A 20,957-nucleotide genomic window follows, 5' to 3' on the forward strand; every position below is an offset into this window, starting at 1 on the left:
ACACTGCGTGTGCTGAGGGCGGACTGGTCTTAGCGGGAGGGAAGCCTCACGAGCCTGTACACTTGGAGGAGCCCTAAGCGTTAGGATCTGCTGCGAGGGCTGCCTGGAATGGAGGTGGGAGGATACAAGTGGCCCAGGGCAAGCATAGTGAATCACTGGCTAAACTGGCCTTCGAAGTAGTGAAAGGAAAAAAGGGAAATGAAGCTGACTGCGGCTGAATGTAGTAGGTCGTGAAGGCCAAATGAGCGATCTGATTTTTATTCTAGAAGCAGAGGAGAAATAGTAAAGATTTTTGAGGAGACTATAATCAGGCTTGTATCATTAATTCCTCAGACGTTTATGGACCACCCAACGTCCCTGCACTCACGGGGCTTGCAGTCTCTCTGGCTTAATCATTTACTCTGGCAGCCAGTGTGAGGAGGGCACAGGAAGGAGACCAGGTGACAAAGCCAGCCTGACCAAAGATGTGGCAACTGATGGGAATGGAAGAGGCGGACAATGTCGAGCTTTCCTCCAGACAGGAGGAAACTGCCTGGAGGAACAGTTTCTGGACTGGCTCCCTATATATTTATTTATCTATTCTACACCCCCAGCCCCCACCTCCACACTCACTAACAGGACTCAACTAGTGGGTGCAAAGGACGGACTAGATTTTAGTGAAATGGAATTTCTACCTCCAGCGGCCTCTGGAACAGGAGCACACAACGATCTAATAACTGCCTGCAGGATTGGATTTTGTTAAGTGTGGACAGAATTTGGGAATCTGGGCTACTCTGGGCACACTGCCTATGGGGCAGCCCTGCTCCGCAAGGAAAATAAACAGAGTTTTTTAAAAAAAGGCCGGGCACGGTGGCTCATGCCTGTAATCCCAGCACTTTGGGAGGCCGAGGCGGGCGGATCAGGAAGTCAGGAGATTGAGACCATCCTGGTTAACACGGTGAAACCCCCGTCTCTACTGAAAATACAAAAAGTTAGCCAGGCGTGGTGGCGGGCGCCTGTAGTCCCAGCTACTCCGGAGGCTGAGGCAGGAGAATGGTGTGACCCCGGGAGGCGGAGCTTGCAGTGAGCCCAGATTCCGCCACTGCACTCCAGCCTGGGCGACAAAGCGAGACTCCCTCTCAAAAAATAGAAAAAAGAATTGGCCGGGTGCGGTGGCTCAAGCCTGTAATCCCAGTACTTTGGGAGGCTGAGGTGGAAAGATCACCTGAGGTCAGGACCAGCCTGGCCAACATGGTGAAAACCCATCTCTACTGAAAATACAAAAATTAGCCAGGCATGATGGCGCATGCCTGTAATCCCAGCTATTCGGGAGGTTGAGGCAGGAGAATTGCTTGAACCTGGGAGGCAGAGGTTGCAGTGAGCCGAGATCGAGCCACTATACTCCACCCTGGCGACAGAGCAAGACTCCGTCTCCGAAAAAAAGAGGGAATTCGGAAGACGTGGTGGCTGGGAGAATAAGATGTTCAGGCCAGGCGCGGTGGTTCACGCCTGTAATACTAGCACTTTGGGAGGCCACGGCGGGAGGATTGCCTGAGCTCCGGAGTTCGAGACCAGCCTGGGCAACACGGTGAAACCCTGTCTCTACTAAAACACACACACACAAAATTATCCGGGTGTGGCGGCGTGCGCCTGTTGTCCCAGCTACTCGGGAGGCTGAGGCAAGAGAATTGTTTGAACCTGGGAGGTAGAGGTTGCAGTGAGCCGAGATTGTGCCATTGCACTCCAGCCTGGGCGACAGAGCGAGACTCTGTCTCCAGAAAAAAAAAATCAAAAAAAAGGTGTTCATAAATGGTAGGATAGGCTGGGGATGGTGGCTCATGCCTGTAATCCCAGCACTTTGTAAGGCCGAGGCAGGCAGATCACTTGAGCTCACAAGTTTGAGCCTGGGCAACATCGTGAGACCCCAGCTCTACAAAAAATACAAAAAATTAGCCAGGCATGGTGATGCATGCCTATAGTCCCAGCTACTCTGGAGGCTGAGGTGGGAGGATGACTTGAGCCCAGAAGTAGAGGTTGCAGTGAGCCAAGATCACGTCACTGCACTCCAGTCTGAATGACAGAAACCTTGTCTCTAAATAAATGAATAAATAAATGACTTCACAAATGGTGGGATATAGCTATGTGAAAGTTTAGTCCTAGAGCTTAGGTAAGAGGTCTGAGCCAAAGTACAGATATGACCCAGCCCATTAGTACCCACCCTTGAAAGGAAATGGCAGAAGAATTCACTATTTAAAAAGCTCCAACACTAAGGCCCTAACTGATCTGGTCCCTGCCTTGTCCTCTCATTCTACCTGTGACACTCTCCTGGGCCCCACCCAGTGCTTTAACCATTCCCCAAGGATGTCAGCATCTTTCATAACCCCCTCAACCCTCGCCCCCTGGCTCAGCACAAGGAACAGTCAGGTCTCCCAGGCAGTAAATCACTCCCTCCTTTTGCTCCCACAATTGTAATTATCTGCTTATCCGCATTGCAAAACTATAAGTTCCTCTCAGTATGGGCCATGTTTTGTCATCTCTGTATCTCCAGCATCTGGCCCATTATCTGGTACTCAGCTGACCCTCTACATTTGTTGAATGAATGTTAGTGTGAATGGGATGATGTGGGAAAGGAAGAGAGGCCAAGGGAACCAGAGTCAAGGGGAGAAGACAATAAGAATTTGAAAGCCTTTCCATTTCCCTTGGGAACAGGATCACTGAGTCCATAAATATTTATTGAAAGCCCGTGTTCCAGGTATACTCTAGTGATGTTGGGTTCACACCTGACTCCAAAGCCATGAGTTTAAATGTGCCAGTTAGTACCTGTGTGACCTTATGTAAGTTGCTGAACTTCTATAAAATTGAAGCTATAAGAGTACCTATCTCATAGAACTGCTGTGAAGACTGAAGGAGATAACACATGTAAAGTGCTTAGCACTGTTTCTGTCTCAACATTTAATGGAGAAGGTGGGAAAGTGCCCAAAATATCAGGAAGATACATACTTATATGTAGATTCATGAGCATTCTTTTAATAATATTTCCTAAACAGTTATTCTGTGCAAACCACTGTTGTGAGAGCACTATTGAGAGATTTTGGATTAAATGTCCATCATAAGAGTGCACTAGAGACAAAGAAAGCAAACTATTATAGATGATGAAACCGTCCCAGAGGCCAAACACAGTAGTGATAGGAAACTTCAACTGTGTCCAGGTAACTGGACCATATTGGTAAATGACCATGGCAAGCCCTCAATAAATGCTGACTACATGAATGAACATGCTCAAAGACATTTGTTCAGCTCTTGTCCCAGGTTCTATCACATCCCTCTCCCCTTTCCTGAGTTTCTTTTGTTCAGTTTGGCAAACAGTGAATGGATTGGAGAGAGCATCCTTAAATATCTGATATAGATCACTTAGCCCCAAATCCTACCAAATGGCAACTTCATGGCCCTGGGGTTCCTGCAAAACACTCAGTCTGATAGGAAAGACAGACATATAGATGAGCAATTATATATGTGGTGAGTGTTCCCATAGAGATAAACCCAGAGGGTTATGAAAGCACTGGGATGCAAGGGCACCTTAACTCAGTGTGGAGGCTAATTCTTGAAGGTGATGCAAAAATGACACTTAATTGAGCATTAAAGGTCACTTTCTAGGCTGGGTGAGGTGGCTCGTGCCTGTAATCCCAGTACTTTAGGAGGCCGAGGTGGGTGGATCACCAGAGGTCAGGAGTTCGAAACCAGACTGGCCAACACGGTGAAACCCCATCTCTACTAAAAAATACACAAAAATTAGCCAGGCCTGGTGGCAGGAGCCTAAAATTCCAGCTACTTGGGAGGCTGAGGCAGGAGAACCACTTGAAGGCAGGAGGCAGAGGTTGCAGTGAGCCAAGGTTGCACCACTGCACTCCAGCCTGGGCAACAAGAGTGAGACTCCATCTCAAAAAAAAGAAAAAAAAAGACACTTTCTAGAAAGCAGGGAAAGGCATTCTAAATAGAGTGAAGCATGTATATGAAGGCATAGAAGCAAGACATGTGGAGGATTTGGGAACGCTAAGTAGTTTGGTATGACTCCAGTTCAGAGGGCATATGGAAGGGCAAGAAAGGCATGAGTCAGTTTATGAAGAGCCTTGCATGCCATAGTAAGAAGACTGGATTTTATTCTGTTTGTTTTTCAGCCCTGGCTGCAACTAGAATCAACCGGGGAGCTTTTAAAATATCAGTGCCTGGCTCTCACCTCCAGATTGATGCTAGATGGTTGTTCTCAATGGGAAGAGGCCGAAGCATGTTTATATGCTGTGTGGAGAGAGACAATGGGATCCAGCATACACATGAAGAGAGTAGCCTCTGGCTAAGGAGAACGGAAATAGAGTAAGTTCGTCAGTGGAATGGGAGGAAATTGAGGGAGTTTTGTCTAAAGGAGTCTATTTTTTCCTTCAGTCAGATGTCAGGTATTTGCTGAACATGGGGGATGGGTAGGTGGTAGGATAAGGAATTGTAGGGAAGTGGTACAGTCTAGAGTAGCTGATGATGGAATGACGGGAAAGCTTGGTGAACAGAGTGGAAGGCCCCGCTGGGTGGGAGACCATAAGGAGTGTACCAGTTTAGAAGGCTGTGATGTTCTCCAGCAGAGCTAAGTGAGTGGGAGTCAGGAAAGCGGAAATAGGGATCTGTAGGGAAGCCAGATGGAAGGCCTTGCTTGGGAGAGGGTTCAGTGAAGGCTGAGTAGACTAAACTAAACCAAGGGTACACTGATAAACTGGAGAAACTGAAGAGGTCAAGGAACTCGTAGGTTTGATAAGGATGAAGGCCAGGTACAAGTGGGGAAAGAAAACCCAGTCCAACAACTAAAATTCCATCCCTTTCATGGAGCCTTCCTGACTAATGGGAAATGAGGTGGCGACTTCCCCCAGGTCCCACCCTGTCTGACTCACTCCTCACTCACTGCTCTTCAAAGGGCCCGTCTCCATCCTCTTTCTCAAGAAGATAAACCATGGATGTCGTTTCTCCAGAAGTTCAGCCTGAAAATCACTATCTATATGAACTCGATTCCCATGATTTTCTGAGGCTTTATATGTTTCAGCACAAATATTAAATGGAGGTAGGATCAGAGAAACAGAAATGGCAATGAGGAAAAAAATGGAAAAAGGTATGCCTGCATGTTCATGAGTGAATGAGTGAGTGGAAGAGTGGAGGGAAAGCACAGTAAGAGACAGGGTATCAGCTATGAATAGGAACTGAAGGTCCAGACTGAGGGGCAACAGAACTGGCAGGTGGAGATGGAAGCAGCCTCCTGGGGGCTGTGTCAAGCTTCTCCATTTTCCATCCTGTAAAGGACAAAGGATACTTCCTACACAGTACCCACACAGAAGAGCTGATGGGAGGGTTAGCCTGTGAGGATGGGAGAGCGAAGATGAGGGCAAAGAGTTTGCCAGTTAATAATTCTGCATGTCCCTGGGCCCCAGCCAGCTAGTTGGTATCCTCTTCCAAAGCAGGCTGGGACCTTGGCTGAAGGAACCAGGGCTGGAAAGACATCGGGCTGGCAGAGGGGAGAGACTGCATGCAAACATTCTTTGGATCTTCTGGAATTTGAGGGTTGGCCTGGACCCCTGAAAGGTCAGGGCCAACGTCTGATCCATCAGTGGGTAACCAGTGCCTACATACTATAGGTATCATTCACTGTTCATTGAACTGAACAAAAGAAACTTAGAGAGGGGGAAAGGGATGTGACAGAACCTGCAGGAAAAGCTCTACAGAGAAAAAAGGAGAGGCTTTTTGTTAGGGGGCAAAGCAGGGGATGCTATCAAGATGGAGGAAAGTGAGTTAGCAACATCCAGAAGACACGTGAGAAGGACCAAGAGGGGAATGAGAAACTTATTATTCTATTAGTACTTTTTCTGGCAAGGATGAAGCCAGCTGCGTTCCATATGTTTGAATGTTTCCATCCTGTAAGGTAAGTTCTATGATCACCTCTTAACAGATAAATTGAAATCAGAGGTTGAAGGCAATTTTTCCAAGGATGGGGACTTGTGGGGTGATGTGGGGGGCAAGGGGCAGGGGGATGGCTTCAGGAGGAAACTGTTCCACCTCAGATCATCAGGCATTCGTTAGATTCTCATAAGGAGCACATGACCTAGATCTCTTGCATGCACAGTTCACAATAGGGCTCCCGCTCCTATGAGAATCTAATGCTGCTGCTGATCTGACAGGAGGAGGAGCTCAGGCGTTAATGCTTGCTCACTTGCCCACCACTCACCTTCTGCTGTGCGGCCTGATTCCTAACAGGCCACAGACCGGTACTGGTCCCTGGCCCAGGGGTTGGGGACCCTTGGACTAAAGGATATGGTTAATGAAAGGCCTTCATATAATAGAAGGTTAATGAGTGGCCCCAGATCATGAAGTGTTTTGAATTTTTAAAAATGAGGAGTTTACTTTATATTGGGATGTCTCTGAAGATTTCTTTCTTTCTTCTTTTTTTTTTCTGAGATGGAGTCTCGCTCTGTCGCCCAGGCTGGAGTGCGGTGGTGCCATCTCAGCTCACTGCAAGCTCCACCTCCCGGGTTCACACCATTCTCCTGCCTCAACCTCCCGAGTAGCTGGGACTACAGGCACCCGCCACCACACCCGACTAATTTTTTGTATTTTCAGTGGAGACGGGATTTCACTGTGTTAGCCAGGATGGTCTCGATCTCCTGACCTCGTGACCTGCCGCCTCGGCCTCCCAAAGTGCTGGGATTACAAGTGTGAACCACTGTACCCGGCCCGTCTCTGAAGATTTTTTTTTTTTTTTTTTGAGACGGAGTCTTGCTCTGTCGCCCGAGCTGGAGTGCAGTGGCCGGATCTCAGCTCACTGCAAGCTCCGCCTCCCGGGTTTATGCCATTCTCCTGCCTCAGCCTCCGGAGTAGCTGGGACTACAGGCGCCCGCCACCTTGCCCGGCTGGTTTTTTTTTGTATTTTTAGTAGAGACGGGGTTTCACCGTGTTAGCCAGGATGGTCTCCATCTTCTGACCTCGTGATCTGCCCGTCTCGGCCTCCCAAAGTGCTGGGATTACAGGCTTGAGCCACCGCGCCCCGCCCCGTCTCTGAAGATTTTAAGTGGCAGGCTGACATATCAGACATCCCCACTGTGCTTTAAAAAGACAAATTTGGGTATGGGCACAGTGGTTCACACCTGTAATCCTAACACTTTGGGAGGCCAAGGTGGGTGGATCACTTGAGGTCAGGAGTTCGAGACCAGCCCTGGACCATCATGGTGAAACCCCATCTCTACTAAAAATACAAAATTAGGTGGGCATGGTGGCATGTGTCTGTAGTCCCAGCTACTTGGAAAGCTGAGGCAGGAGAATCGCTTGAACCTGGGAGGTGGAGGTTGCAGTGAGCCAAGATTGCACCACTGCACTCCAGCCTGGGCAACAGAGCAAGACTGTCTCAGAAAGAAAGAAAAAAAGACAAACGTGGCAAGAGTAAGGTATATTATCAAGAGGAAAGCAGAAGAAGGCAGGGATACCAGCTGGGAGCCAGCTCAGAGGTCTGGGTGTGACATAACAAAGGCCTGACCTAGAAGAATGGCAGTGAGAAGGAAGAAAAGGGGATGGAGCAGAAAGAAGACCCAGAACTAACAGCAGATGTCCAGCTGGATAACTCAGGTGGGGCAGGATGGAGAAAATGAATGCAGTTTGGGACATCCTGAGTTTGAGGTGAGATGGCCCATTCAACAAGCAATCTAAAACATAATACTGTGCATTCAGGAGAAAGGACGGAGCTTGAGAAAAAAATCTGAGGATTCTCTATATAGAGGTGAAACCACACAAAGTGGACTGGAGTGTGGTAGCTCTAGTTTTGGCTGTATTCAGAAACTTTCCCATCCCCTGCTTTCATTTCCTTTGAGAAATTCCCTACCCCATTGGCTCATTAACGCTGGTATTCTTCCCTACTTCCTCCCAGTCCAAGCTCCTAACGGCACATAATCCAAGCGAAACCAGAGCTCTCCCATGAGATGAGTTCTAATAATGTAGAGTGGAGAAATGCAGAGACAGAGAGTCCAGGCAACATTTGAGCCTCTGAGCCCACCTAGAGCCATCCACATAACCCAAATACAGCTGGTTCTTTTTTTTTTTTTTTTGATTAAGCCAGTTTAATTGTAATTTTTATTAGGCTAGTTTAATTATAATGTCTTGCAATCAAAACAGTCTACTAGACCATCACATAAAAATGAGATTGCTCAGGAGAAAGTAGAAGAGACTAACAGTTACCACTTGAGTGTTGACTATTTGCTTGAAGGGCCTTTTTAAGAAGCTTGGACTTTATCTGGTAGAAAATTAAGAGCTACTAACTTTAAATATGTTTTGTTGAAGGTGCTCTTTGAAGTTGGTACTATAATCCCATCCTATAGAGCTGGAAACTGAGGTTCTTGGAAGTAAAGTAACTTTCTAAGGCCACACAGTGGATAAGTGTCCAAAGCAGGATATGAACTTGAAAATAAATAAACTGCAATAGAACTATGGGTGCGAGCATGGAAGTGTATACAGGGCACAGGAGAGGTACAGTTTAAGAATGGTCAAGTGTACAGGAGAGGAAGTAGTAAAGACTTTACAGGAGTAGGTGACATTTGAACTAGAAGGATGAATTATTTATCAGGTGAATAAGGGGGTTGGAGCAGGAAAAAGAGAGGGCGTTCTGCGTAGGGCAGAGCATGTCATGTGTAAGCCACGGAGGTATAAGGCAACATCTGACTCCCAGCTATGTCCTTATGGCTACAGCTGAGAGCACTTATGGCAAAGTGGCAAGAATCGTGGAGTATGCCATGACAAAACAAAGTCTGAAGGACTGGTGGTCAATGTGGTGGGAAGAGAGGCAAGCATGGCACCAAAGGGCTCTGGTTTTGATCTCCAGTGAATTATACACAGCCACCCACAAAGAACTGAGCCCGACCCAGCAAGCACAGACAAGCGAGGCAAGAATTCATCACAACTGCACAGAGAAAGCTACGAGTGGTGAAGGGCCCCCTTTAGGGACAGACTGTAGAAAGACTATGGAACTGAGTGGTTAGCTAGTTTAGACAGGGAAGAGATACAGTTCAGAAGGCATGAAAAATAGTATTTCAGGAGAGAGGCCTTGTCATTTGGCCTCAAATCAAAAGGATACAATTTCTTAATGAAAGAATGTAGGCAACAACTAGGTGGGAGAAATAAAATTCACAAAACTAGATTTGAAATAGACTTATGTCAGGTAATCCAATGTAAAAATGCTCCAGTGCCTACTCTGCACATTACTAGGGAGATACCACGGGGATGAAGTATGCACAAAAAGCATCTCCTGAGGCTAAGCGCCTGACACATGAGCACAGGGCAGCTGCAGAGGGAAGGAGAGGTTGTGACCTCTTAGAGGTTGGTCAATCGTTTATTCAAGCAACAATCACTGACAGCAGAGATTTCCAGATGTTACCCTATGGATATATAATATGTATTGAGCTTCTACTGTTGTCAGCATTATCCTAAGCACTTCATATGTATTAACCCATTTAAACTTCACAGCAACCCAATGAAATAGCCATTGTTACCGACCCCAGGAATAAGAAAACAAAGGCATAGAGAAGTGAACTAACTTTCTCAAGGCCACACAGCTGGTAAGTCGCACAGCTAGGATTTGAACTGGAGCAGTCTGGCACAAGAACCTGCTTTTTTTTTTTTTTTTTTTGGAGACGGAGTCTCGCTCTATCGCCCAGGCTGGAGTGCAGTGGCCAGATCTCAGCAGCTCACTGCAAGCTCCGCCTCCCGGGTTTACGCCATTCTCCTGCCTCAGCCTCCCGAGTAGCTGGGACTACAGGCGCCCGCCACCTCGCCCGGCTAGTTTTTTGTATTTTTTAGTAGAGACGGGGTTTCACTGTGTTAACCAGGATGGTCTCGATCTCCTGACCTCGTGATCTGCCCGTCTCGGCCTCCCAAAGTGCTGGGATTACAGGCTTGAGCCACCGCGCCTGGCCGAAGACTATTTATCTTAATAACGCATGCATGCTGGCTGGGCATGGTGGCTCATGCCTATGATCCCAGCACTTTGGGAGGCTGAGGCACGAGGATCACTTGAGCTCAGGAGTTTGAGACCAGCTTGGGCAACGTGGTGAAACCCCATCTCTACCAAAAATTCAAAAATTAGCCAGGTACGGTGGCGTGCACCTGTAGTCACAGCTACTTGGGAGGCTGAGGTGGGAGGATCACTTGAGCCAGGAGGTGGAGGTTGCAGTGAGCCAAGATCACACCACTGCACTCTAACCTGTATGACACAGTGAGACAGTGTCTCAAAATAAAATAATAATAATGCGTGCTAAATGTGTGTTCTCTGTTTTAAATTACTCTTAAGTAAAATGAACATTCCAGGATAATTTTATCTTGTAATTTTCAGTATGCCTGGCACACCCACCCCTACCAACCCACCCACCAGGTATGGTGGGTCCATATACCTCCACCTCTACCAAAAATACAAAAATTAGCCAGGTATAGTGGCACGTGCCTGCAGTCCCAGTACTTGGGAGGCTGAAGTGGGAGGATCACTTGAGCCCGGGAGGTGGAAGTTGCGGTGAGCCAAGATTGCACCACTGCACTCTAGCCTGGGTGACAGTAAGACAGACCGTGTCTCAAAATAATAAAATAATAATAATACATGCTAAATGTGTATTCTGTTTTAAATTACCCTTAAAATGAACATTCCAGGATGATTTTATCTTGTGATTTTCAGTATGCCTGGCACACATGGGGAGTAAACTATCAAAAGGCTTTCAATCAAAGGAATAATGTGATCAGCTCTGCAGTTCAGAAAGACCTATCTGGCAGCCTTTTGGAAGACAAGTTAAAGTGGGCAGGACTGAAGATAAAGGATTTTAATCAGGGGAGTAATGAGATCAGATCTGCAGTTTAGAAAGACCTATCTAACAGCCTTTTGGAAGATAAGTTAGAGTGGGCACGGCTGGAGGTATGGAGTCCGAACAATACTTTTAGTAAGAAAGGCCCAGAGCCTAAACTGTAGGACAGGGTAGAGACAGAATTGGTAGGATTTAGTATCTGATTAGGTATGAGGGGGTTGGGGACCCAGAGGGAGAATAGTTTAGAATGGTTTCCATATTCCTGGCTTAGAAGAAAAACAGGTGTGTAGGCTAGAATAACTGGATTTGGACATTCAACCAGCTGTGGATCATATAGGTAGAGATATCCACTAGGAATCTGCAGCTCAGCACAGAGGTCTGAGCTGAAAATAAAACTCACTTAAGTTATGCACATAAAAGTGGTGGTCACAGAGAAAGCAGGCAGAATAAGAAGAAAAGGGGGTTAAGGACAAATGCTAGAGAATAACATCTAAGAAGCAGGCAGAGGTATAAAAGTCCAAAAGCCGCAGAGAAGGAATGGCTAGAGAGGGGGATGAACAAGGAGTGTGTGCCATAGAAACCATGGGGGAGAAAGAGACTAAAGGAAATGGTCAGCATTAAATGCTGCAGATACATTACTATGAGGATTGAAAAAACTCTGGGTTTAGTCATTAGGTCAACAGTGATCTCTGAGTTTCTGAGGAATGGTGGAAGTTGAAGCCCAACCACAGGGGTTGAAAAGTGAATGGGAGGTATAAGAAACAGTGATTCTAAGCACTGTGTTTCAAGAGCATGGCTGTGAGTGAGTCAGTGAGAGGGATGTAGGGTCAAGAAGGATCTTTTAAAATGGATGAGACACTAAAATAGCACTACCTAGGGCCATGAAATGTAGCACAGAGAAATTGGCAAAAAGAACAAAGGATAGACTGGGTGTGGTGGCTCATGCCTGCAATCCCAGCACTTCGGGAGGCTGAGGTGGGAGGATTGCTTGAGCTCAGGAGTTTGAGACCAGCCTGGGCAACACAGAGACCCTGTCTCCATTAAAAATAATAATTAAAAAAATTAGGTGGGCATGGTGGCACATGCCTGTGGTCCCAGCTACTTGGGAGGCTGAGAGGTGGAAGGATCACTTGAGCCTGGAGGATCACCTGAGTTGCAGGATCACAGTGAGAGGTGGTCGTGCCACTGCACTCAAGCCTGGATGACAGAGTGAGACCTTGCCTCAAAAAAAAAAAAAAAGAACAAAGGATGTCTACATGGGGAATGTGGGCAAGAAAAGATGAAGAATCAAAATGACCACAAACAAGGGAAATTAAGGTTAGAATTAGGGAAGGCATTGGAATGGTAGAGAAAACACAGGAAGACGAGCATCCCAAGGCACTTTATATTTGACTCAGTAGGAAAGGTTATCTTCATGTGGAAAAAGTATAATTTATTGCCTATACTGGAGGAGTGTCTTTGGTACATATATCTTGCCCGGGGAGAGAGAGATGTCTGAGAGTGGGAGGGTGACTTCTAACACACAAGGTATGTCAGAACTTGTAACTTGTGATAACTTTGTGGTAACTTACCATCTCTTTGATGAATCTTCACTTAGAGAAAGATGTTTTAGAAAGCAGTTCAATGTTGTGGTCTGAAGGACGTTGGTATGTTAAGGTGTAGGTGATAGCGAGGAAACTTCAGGAACAGTTTATAGGAGTTTGAGGGACTTGGGGGCTCATTTAGGAAAATTTTGGCCTATTTATGTAACAGTCATGCACCAAGGAAAACAAAACAAAACAAAACACCTGGGGATAAATGGGTTTGAAAATCACTGCCACAGACTTTAGACCTAAAAAGGATCACTGGGACCACCAACTGAGAAAACTGAGGCTCAGGGAAGTGAGGTGCCTTGTCCATGATGTACTTAGGGAAGCTGCCATGTCCAAATGGCATGTGACTCATTGAGAGACCACAACAAGAATCCAAGAGCTGCCTCAGTGACACATGGAGCTCAAAAACAAGAGACGGTAGTTAAAGGGAAGAAGAAAGGAACTTTGTCTTGTGGGACAAAACACATGCTGAAGTGATGGGGCACCATGGTCTCGTCAGATGGGTTGGAGTTTGCCTTCTGTTCCAATTAGAAAGCCCCATGTACACAGTGGCAAGCCCTTTCCAAGGGTTAGTCCCCATGTGTTCAAGGTTCCAGGCAAGAGTCACATCAAGCCTCCATAAGTAGGCACTGTGAACCCTCAAGACTGAACAGAAAAAGACCACAGTCCCTGTTCCTACTCCTGGCCCAATGCTATACACTTCAGTAGGCTATTCCCTAATTCTGGAGCAGATAGGAAAAGCAGATGGAAGAGAATGTACACCCCTTCGTAGTTCATCTGGACTGTAATCAGGAGCTGACCCAGGGTGGGCGTTTGGAAGGACTCAGCCTCCGTCCTGCCTGGTGCTGGGATCAGCTTACACAGCTCCTGTGTCCACAGGGCACAGAGAATACATTGTCCATAAGGAGGATTATTCTGTACAAGAAGCTCAGACAAAGGGAGAGGTTGTTTCCAGCTGCCTGGGGGAGGTGAGAAGGGGGTGGGAAAAGGGACCAGCCTCATACTGGGGCATTCCTGCAGAGTTCAGCTTCTTTTCTGCAGCAGCACAAGAGAGGTGGGCAATTACACCCCCTCCAGCTCAATCCTAATGCTGGGACCCTTACACTATGGAGTTGTAAGGAGCACTTGGCTACAACCTATCTATCTTGGCTGTTTCCCAAAAAACGACAGGGTTGAATGAGGTGGACCAGCTAAGTAGGGCAGCAATAAACACCAGAAGGGGAACAGAATGGGGTGACTGGCACAATAAGCAAAACAGAGGTTCAGCAATGACTGAATCCCAGGCTCAGGGCAGGACTGGAGAGAGGTCCTAGGCAATGGGCCTTATGCTGACATTGATTGGATAAGCTTCCGCCTTCAGCAGGATGAACTCTGTCCTGTAGTAAGCTCTTGACGTTTCACAGCTGCTGCTTCTTTCTCCATCCTAGACACAAACCTAGGAGACAATGGCCTAATCTCTTTCTCCAGGGGACCCAAGAATAGGAGAAAGCACGATCTCCAAGCAAAACAGGGCAGTCAAAAACAGAGGCATGTTACCAGAGTAGGCCAATAGTCACCTTTTGCAAATCCTAAATCTGAGCCAGTAAATAGGTCATGTCCCCTTCTTCAAAGGAAATGCTATATGTATTCCCTCCTGAGGGAATGAGTATGTTAGGGGTGGGAGATACATAGTCTCTAGAGGCACTTACTAGACTGTATGGACCCCAAAGTGGGAGACACTCGTGAGATATGTGTACCCCAAATGATTGTTTTGAGGATGGGGGATAAACATGAGAGCATGCACTCCTACAGTGCTGAATGTAGAGGAGTCCCTCTAGAGGAAGGAGTGTTTGCTTAGGGGAACAAGATGTAGGTGACATCCTGCATACGTTCCTGTTGGGGCAAGAGGACATTTCCATTCTTGGATGACAAGGAATCCATTTTAATAGTATGGTGGGGATGAAGTCAGTATTTGCCTGGGACACAAAAAATCCTGCAGTTGGTGCCATTCAATAGGAGGGAACCTTTTGGTGGAGTAAAGGGCAACAGTCACCAATAGATGCTCCAGGGGTTTCAGAGAAGCACAGCTCCAACTCTACCCAATATGCCAGTTAGCTTTGACATTTCCAGTGGGAAGGGAAGAGGCGAGAAGATAGAGAACACCTCAGCAGGCTGATGAGTTGTAACACTTTAAGTAGGGGAAAGGTCTGTCTTTGCCTCAGAGCTGGTGACCAGACTCCCCTACTGCTATGTATTGTGGTCAGTGAGCTTTGTGGATACCATTCCTTGTCTTGATGGAATGGTAACAGATGTGACATGTGGGACCACTTTTCCAGTCCTTTGCTGCCACAGCCTGGCAGAACTTTGTTTGGCACTGAACAAATGCCAAAGCACCAGTGTGTGATAGAAGAGAACAGAAAAAAGGCAGCTGGAAGGTATGAGCAGGAGGGAAGTCGCCGGATTTTTAAATCAAAGCTAATTAAAGATATGAGAACTTTTTTATGGAGAGCAAATTAGAACTGCCTTGCAGCACTCTTGAAATTGTCTCTGATCCCTATGTAGTGCTCTCATAAATTACTGTCAGACAACCCTGAGCCAGCGAACATCAATTTGAATAACTTTATTCAGAGGAATCCTTTGGTCCACTTCTGCTGACTCAACCCCTGCCCATGCCGACAAACAAGTACTAAGAAAGGCAGGTCAGCTTGAATGTCTAAATTCACTCTGTTCAACTTTATAAAAAGCAGGCAAAGTTACTGGGGGTTGCCCTCTCCCACCATCAATCTGGTTCACCATTTGGGCCACAGGTTTAGGGAAATGAAGGAAAGCCATCCTGGCCAGTCAAGAAACTGGGCACCATTATGAGGTCAACTAAACCCTGATGGCAGTGTGAAGTGCAATTCCCTTCTCCCTCCAAAATAAGAAACACGAGTCCAGGGGAAGGGGCTTTTTCATGTGCTAAGAAAAAACCCTTTCCCACATAGTCCTGCCTGGCAGAGCCACTTCCTGAGAAAGCCTTGTGTGATAAGGGTGGGGTAAAGAATGGGGGACTTTATGACTATTTGCCAGGTAAGAGCCAAGTTGGCTTTTCAGAGGATAGAAAGGAGAGCAGGCCCAAGCTTCACCAGAGTTGTAGGTGGGCGTTTGTTTTTCTTCCTGACCCAGAAGCTTCTTCACCTTGCCCCTTAGAGGGATAGCCAGAATGAAAACCGGGCAGGAGGGCCTGCAAAGACAGTGTGCCTCTAAGAACAGAGGTTGCTACAGTTTCTGGCAGCATAAAATAAGCAAAGCCTTATTTGATCTTGTGTCCATCAGCTCACCATTGACATGAGGCAGTATCAGATCAGGGTAAGTTCTGGATCAAGGACTGTGGAGGGTGGTGGGGAGAAGGATCTGTAGAAACTATCATTTATTGAATACCCATTATTTCATATACTGTGCTAAGTGCTTTACATTCATTTCCTCATTTTAATCCTCACAACAACTCTATGAGGTAGGTATTATCACCATTTACAAATGAGAAACAGGCTCAGAAAATTAGGTCACTTGTCCAAGGTCACACAGCTAGTCAGTGGTGGAAGTGGGATTTGTCTGTTGCTGAAAGCCCATGTTCTTTTTATTGTACCCATCTAGGTGAGCCTTGAGCAACAGATAATTTCACTGCCCAACTCTGCAAAGAGCAGCAGGGAGTCGAGGTTGCCAGCCACACTCACCGCTGGTAGGGATGCATTGAAGCCGACTTGATGTTGGTTTTTATTCCACTTGGCATTTTCCCTGAAAGGAACATGAAGAAAGACATCTCAAGCAAGGTTAAGACTTTCACGACAAATCAGAAATGTGGTATCTCACGTTCCCTCTGTCACCTCCTTTATCATCTCAGAACCTCTGTAGCATCTGACCCTGTTTGACAAAGGTCAGAAGTATGGTTCTTCACCCAGCTCTCTCCCTGAAGGTGCCCAGGAGGAAAGAAGTAATATGGGAGAATAGTCTGTTCATCCACTCCTAAAAAAGATAGCTAAACCTATGTGACCCCCATTTAATGTCACAGGTAAAAAGAGTACTTTCTCTCATTGTTTTTTTTTTGTATCATAAGAACTGCAGAATCTTTGTTTTAATTGTCCCTTTTCCTAGACAGCTTGGAGGAAGTAACTCTTCTAGCTGCCTCCACCTAGACTGTTCTAAAAATGAGTAGGAGAGAAAGCAGGAAGCCAAGAGCAAGAGAGGCATGATACAGAGAAAAGAATACATGTAGGACTGGAAAACTGGCCTGCGTGTCAATTCCTAATGCACCTACCAAATGGTCTTAAGATCTGACCGCTGATTTCTCTACCTAAGAAGAGACACTGACAACATATCTAATACCAGAATAAATGGGACCGAAGGATAGTTGACACAGAGATGTGAGATGGAGATGGGAAATGAGAGCAGTTTCTGTTACTCAAAGTTCTTCCTCACTCTCTGGTGCCTGTTGCAGAGTCTCAAATGAGATTTTTTTACTTCTGAAAATTATTTCCTGGGTCACAGTGCAAAGGAGAAATGGAGAAAATCTCTAGGTCTAGAGATGCTGGAGGCCCAGATAATCTAGCTTATTCCCTCCAACTCCCCTGCTCAAAGTCAACTTCATTTCAACCCCTGCCACATTACCTGGTTGACCTGCTTGAGCCATTTGTACCCCACTGAGCATTGGCTGCTGCTGGCTTGGAGCTCCTGCCATCTGCACCTGCTGTAATCCTGAGGTTCCTGCAAGGATCGTCCCAGCTCCTGGCTGGCCTGGCTGGCCAGGACCACTGCTGCCTGAAGGTCTCCAGTTAGACAGTCCTTTCCCAAAGGCAACAGCTGCCACCAAGGCATTAGTGTCTGTAGGGTTAAAGGTCTGCTTGTTTGGCCGGAGACCTGAAGAAAAAGTAAGTGGGGATCCTGAAGTATGTTTCTGATGCAGGACTGAACGTGGCAGCTGGAAGACCAGTATGAGTGCCAGGGTTAGAGTTCTGAATTCAGCAGCATCTAGACTCCCTCACAGCCCATAAAAAGAGCCAGAGGACCCCCAAGCCTATCTCAGAATTCTCTCTTCTTACTTTGCCCATTTCCTCCACTGCTTCAGGGTTGGCCTTAAATACAAAAGGCTAACAGAATGGATGCAAACCCTAAAGCAGTTCACTCTTGTGTCCTAACTTCACTACTCTCAAAACAACCATTCCCATTCCAGTGATCTTATATATCTCTCCTTCTCTGTTTTGCCACCAGTCCACCATACCTCCACTCTCTGATTCTCGCTCCTCTTTGCTGATTTTCTCCAGAAGGTTTGAACACATTTTATTCAAGCTCTGGATCTGCTTCTGTAACACACAAATTTGTGCAGAGATTAGGGTAACTAGGAAATGATATGGATAAATTTATTCCTTGGGTTCTGCCAGAAGCAACTTAGGTGCAACCAACTATGCATCCCTACTAGACAGGAATGGTAATGCCTAGCTTCTCATGATGGGATGGGGATGGGGCAGCAAGGCAATGACTCAGTCCAACCTGGGCTGCATCTGCACCAATGCGGGCAGCATCTGTCGTCAGTTGCTTCTCCTGTTCTTCCACCTCAGGGTCAGGCTTGGTTCTCAGATGGTCAGGGACTACCTCATGGCTGAAAACGGGCACCCGTCCTTCAGTCTGCCGCTGCAACACACAGATTTTATTGATCCTACTATGCACTCCAAGAAGATTCTATCTGGCCTGATATACAGTCCCATCCACAGGCAAACAGTGTATTTTCAAGGAAAATACAACCTAAGACATAATATCTAGTTTCCTAGGACACAATCTCCTTTACTCCAGCCTTCATTTTTTGTGTCTTCTCACATCCCTATCTCTACCAGACCTAGAGGCAAATTAAACTATCACTGTCTGCCACATTTCAAAGACTGAAACAGACAAAGTCACTAAAGGGCAGACTTTGTGGCTTGAGACAGATGTTGGAGAAGGAAGGTACCGGCCTTGGTGACATACTCCTCAGGTTATTACAACACTATTTGGGAGTGGATCTCCCACCTTCAGAAGAACAAAAAGCAAGGCCTCCAAAATTATTTCTAAGCTCTCAGCTAAGAACTTAATTTCCCTAAATAGTAAAGAAGCCTAAAAAACTCCTTAATTTCCCAAGTTGTATTCTTTTTCTCCTCTTACCATGAGATCTTCATCTCGGTCTGGAGACAACACCAGAGGGATGATGACCTGGTTACGGAACAGCGGTGTTTTTTCATGCTTCAAGACCTTGTTCAGAGTGTTCAACTGTCCAGAAAGCAAGGCAAAGCTGTCCAGGACAGATGGCCTGTTGGCAGTAAGAAGGTGTCAGAATGTTACACCCCTTCCCTGGGTGGTTCTTAGTAAAATAGTCCTAGTTCCTTCAGGCTAGGAACACGCGGATTTACCCCCAAAAGTCTCATCGCCCTATGACTATGACTAGCCTAAGTGGGAACAGACTAACAGGGATGACAGGGCTATGAAAGAGGGACACAGTTTCAGTTTATGAAACAGATGTAGAAAAAACCCAGTTCATTGTTTGAATGAGGTGAGGAACAGTGGCAAAATAGGACTATACTGTTATAACTAAAACTTCAGAAACCTGGTAAAATCCTTCTTTTCAGCCTGGAAATAGGATCCACACTTCAGAGTAGGTTGGATCTAAAGGACTCAGCCATATTTGTGGCAAGAGATCCAGCACAAATAGAGCTGTAATAGGAGGACCTCCTCACCAGAGAAGTCAAAGGGTAAGAATTGAAAGCTATAAAGAACTTGGGTTAGGAAACTGAGCATTTCTCTACTTCCTTGCCATGGAAGCCACTTGCTAAATGTTAGGAAACCCAGCTCTTTCCAAATCAAAAGATGTCTGCAAACTGATAAATGGTTACATCATTAGAAATGTCCTATTCATCAGGAGGCTAGGCCCCCCCACCCATAAGCCCTCCCTAGCTTGCCCTGGCAACCCTTACCAGGTCAGCCGGCCATACTCGTTCTCCAACTTGCAAATGAAACTTCCCAGTGAGTTCTTCAGATCAGCCACTTGACTCAGCAGTGCATCTAATGATGCCTCGAGCTGCTTCTCCTCTCTCTGCACCAATAGGAACAGGTTGGTTACCCAGATAAACGAGTATGACACACAGAAAGGAGGGCTGAAAAGCCAAGGAGATGGTGTGCAAACACCAGTCAGGTAACAGGATCTCATTGGCATAGGATAACCAGGTTGTTTCCTATCTGTGGTATTTGGGTTATAGACAGCATCAACCCTGAGACCTTTCAACCGTTTGCCTGACCCCAAGTCCTTCCACCAACTGATTCCTTTTTCCCATCACCTCCTAATCTATGCCTGGTTTTTCTCTGTATTAGGTGCACCCTACACTCCCTCATTGAGACATTTTCGACAAACCTAAGGCCAGATCATTATCTCATGTGCACCTCTGTAGCACATGTACTCCAGCTTCCTCCATCCTAGCATCTGTGAGCCTGGCTCTCTTGTCAGTCTCTGGGAAATCTGCCTACTCATGAAGACTTCTCTGAATACCAGCCCTGCTCTCCTCTTTCCCTCCCCCCACCAACCACTCCAGCTTTCCATCTGCTCTCATCATTTCATGTTTCAACCTTCTTGCTGAATTAATATGCACTCATCTATCTCTGTGTCAATATTCCCGTGCCTCTTTCACAAGCTCGGTCAACCCATTAACATTTCTTGAGACTACCAGCTGCAGGAAACTAAGTGACAAATGAAAACCAAAACCACACATGCTTCTAAGCACTGAACAAACAAATTAAAATGCTGGGGGTCTGCAAAGCATTTCCTTCCCATCGGTGGTCTCCTGTTTTATTCCATTTCTTTACCCTTAACAACTATAGGGCACAGGCTGGGAAGAGTGATGCAAAACTGTCTTGCAAACCTGCTAAGGTGCCTGACAGGAACTTGATCCTGGGTTCCACCGTGGCCTCACATTATAAGATGCTTAGCTTTCGGACACCGCGGCCCACAATTCCCTCACTGCTTGGGCTTCTTTCCAATTAGATCCCCTGCTATATCGGCATCCAACAGCCTCCATCCAGCAGCTTAGGGCAGGGCCTGAGCCAACCCACCACCTTCTTGAGCCGTCTTCCTTGGACTGCATCTCGGCCTCTCCGTATTACAACCTAATCCTTTCCCACGCCAAGCAAGTCAGTGCTGCCTCCTCCCTCCGGATTTAGCCCGACCGTCTTCTGTCAGGCGAGCTCCACCCCCACCTCTCATCTGCGCCGCTCCCTCTCCAATTAACCTCGCCCCCCAACCCACGTTCCCTTATCAGCCGTGGGTTCTGCCCTCTCTTCTCAGTCCCAACTTTTCATTCTCCTTAGCCAGCCCACTCTGGCTCCCTGTACCCGAAGCTGGCCAGCCGCTAGCACGCCCAACGCGGCTCTCACCTGCATTGCGGCGGCCGAGGCGGCTGCAGCGATTTCCACTTCCGGTTTTCCTGTCAGCAAACGCCTCTGAGAAGGCTTCGTCCACCAATCAGAAAACTGGAACTCGGCCCTCCCACCCACTTCCGGTTCC

General features: G+C 46.8%; 1 protein-coding gene across 5 annotated transcripts; it reads right to left on the reverse strand.

Moving 5' to 3' along the window:
• Window positions 1-14,999: 14,999 nt before the first annotated feature.
• MED8 (mediator complex subunit 8) lies at window positions 15,000-20,878 on the reverse strand. Of its 5 annotated transcripts, XM_011945401.1 has the most exons (8): window positions 20,828-20,876; window positions 19,378-19,496; window positions 18,572-18,716; window positions 17,927-18,067; window positions 17,658-17,739; window positions 17,048-17,296; window positions 16,117-16,177; window positions 15,000-15,626 (listed from the first exon to the last, which is right to left on the reverse strand). In XM_011945401.1, exons 1-8 carry the CDS (start codon window positions 20,831-20,833, stop codon window positions 15,362-15,364), a joined length of 1,068 nt encoding a protein of 355 aa, XP_011800791.1. In that variant the 5' UTR covers window positions 20,834-20,876; the 3' UTR covers window positions 15,000-15,361. The 5 variants fall into 5 exon arrangements, with proteins under 5 accessions (XP_011800791.1, XP_011800806.1, XP_011800816.1 ...); XM_011945416.1 differs by having other exon boundaries at window positions 15,009-16,177; window positions 20,828-20,878; XM_011945426.1 differs by having other exon boundaries at window positions 15,009-16,177; window positions 18,572-18,698; window positions 19,378-19,557.
• Between the last annotated feature and the right edge of the window lie 79 nt (window positions 20,879-20,957).

This window comes from Colobus angolensis, unplaced genomic scaffold, assembly GCF_000951035.1.
Source record: "Colobus angolensis palliatus isolate OR3802 unplaced genomic scaffold, Cang.pa_1.0 Scaffold106, whole genome shotgun sequence".
Lineage (NCBI taxonomy): Eukaryota > Metazoa > Chordata > Mammalia > Primates > Cercopithecidae > Colobus > Colobus angolensis.

Coding starts and splice junctions, on each gene's coding strand:
- MED8 (XM_011945401.1), bottom strand. Junction 18,068..18,571: donor ACCGAGATGAAGATCTCATG/GTAAGAGGAGAA, acceptor TGTGTGTTGCAG/CGGCAGACTGAAGGACGGGT. Junction 15,627..16,116: donor TCAATGCATCCCTACCAGCG/GTGAGTGTGGCT, acceptor CTGTCTTTGCAG/GCCCTCCTGCCCGGTTTTCA.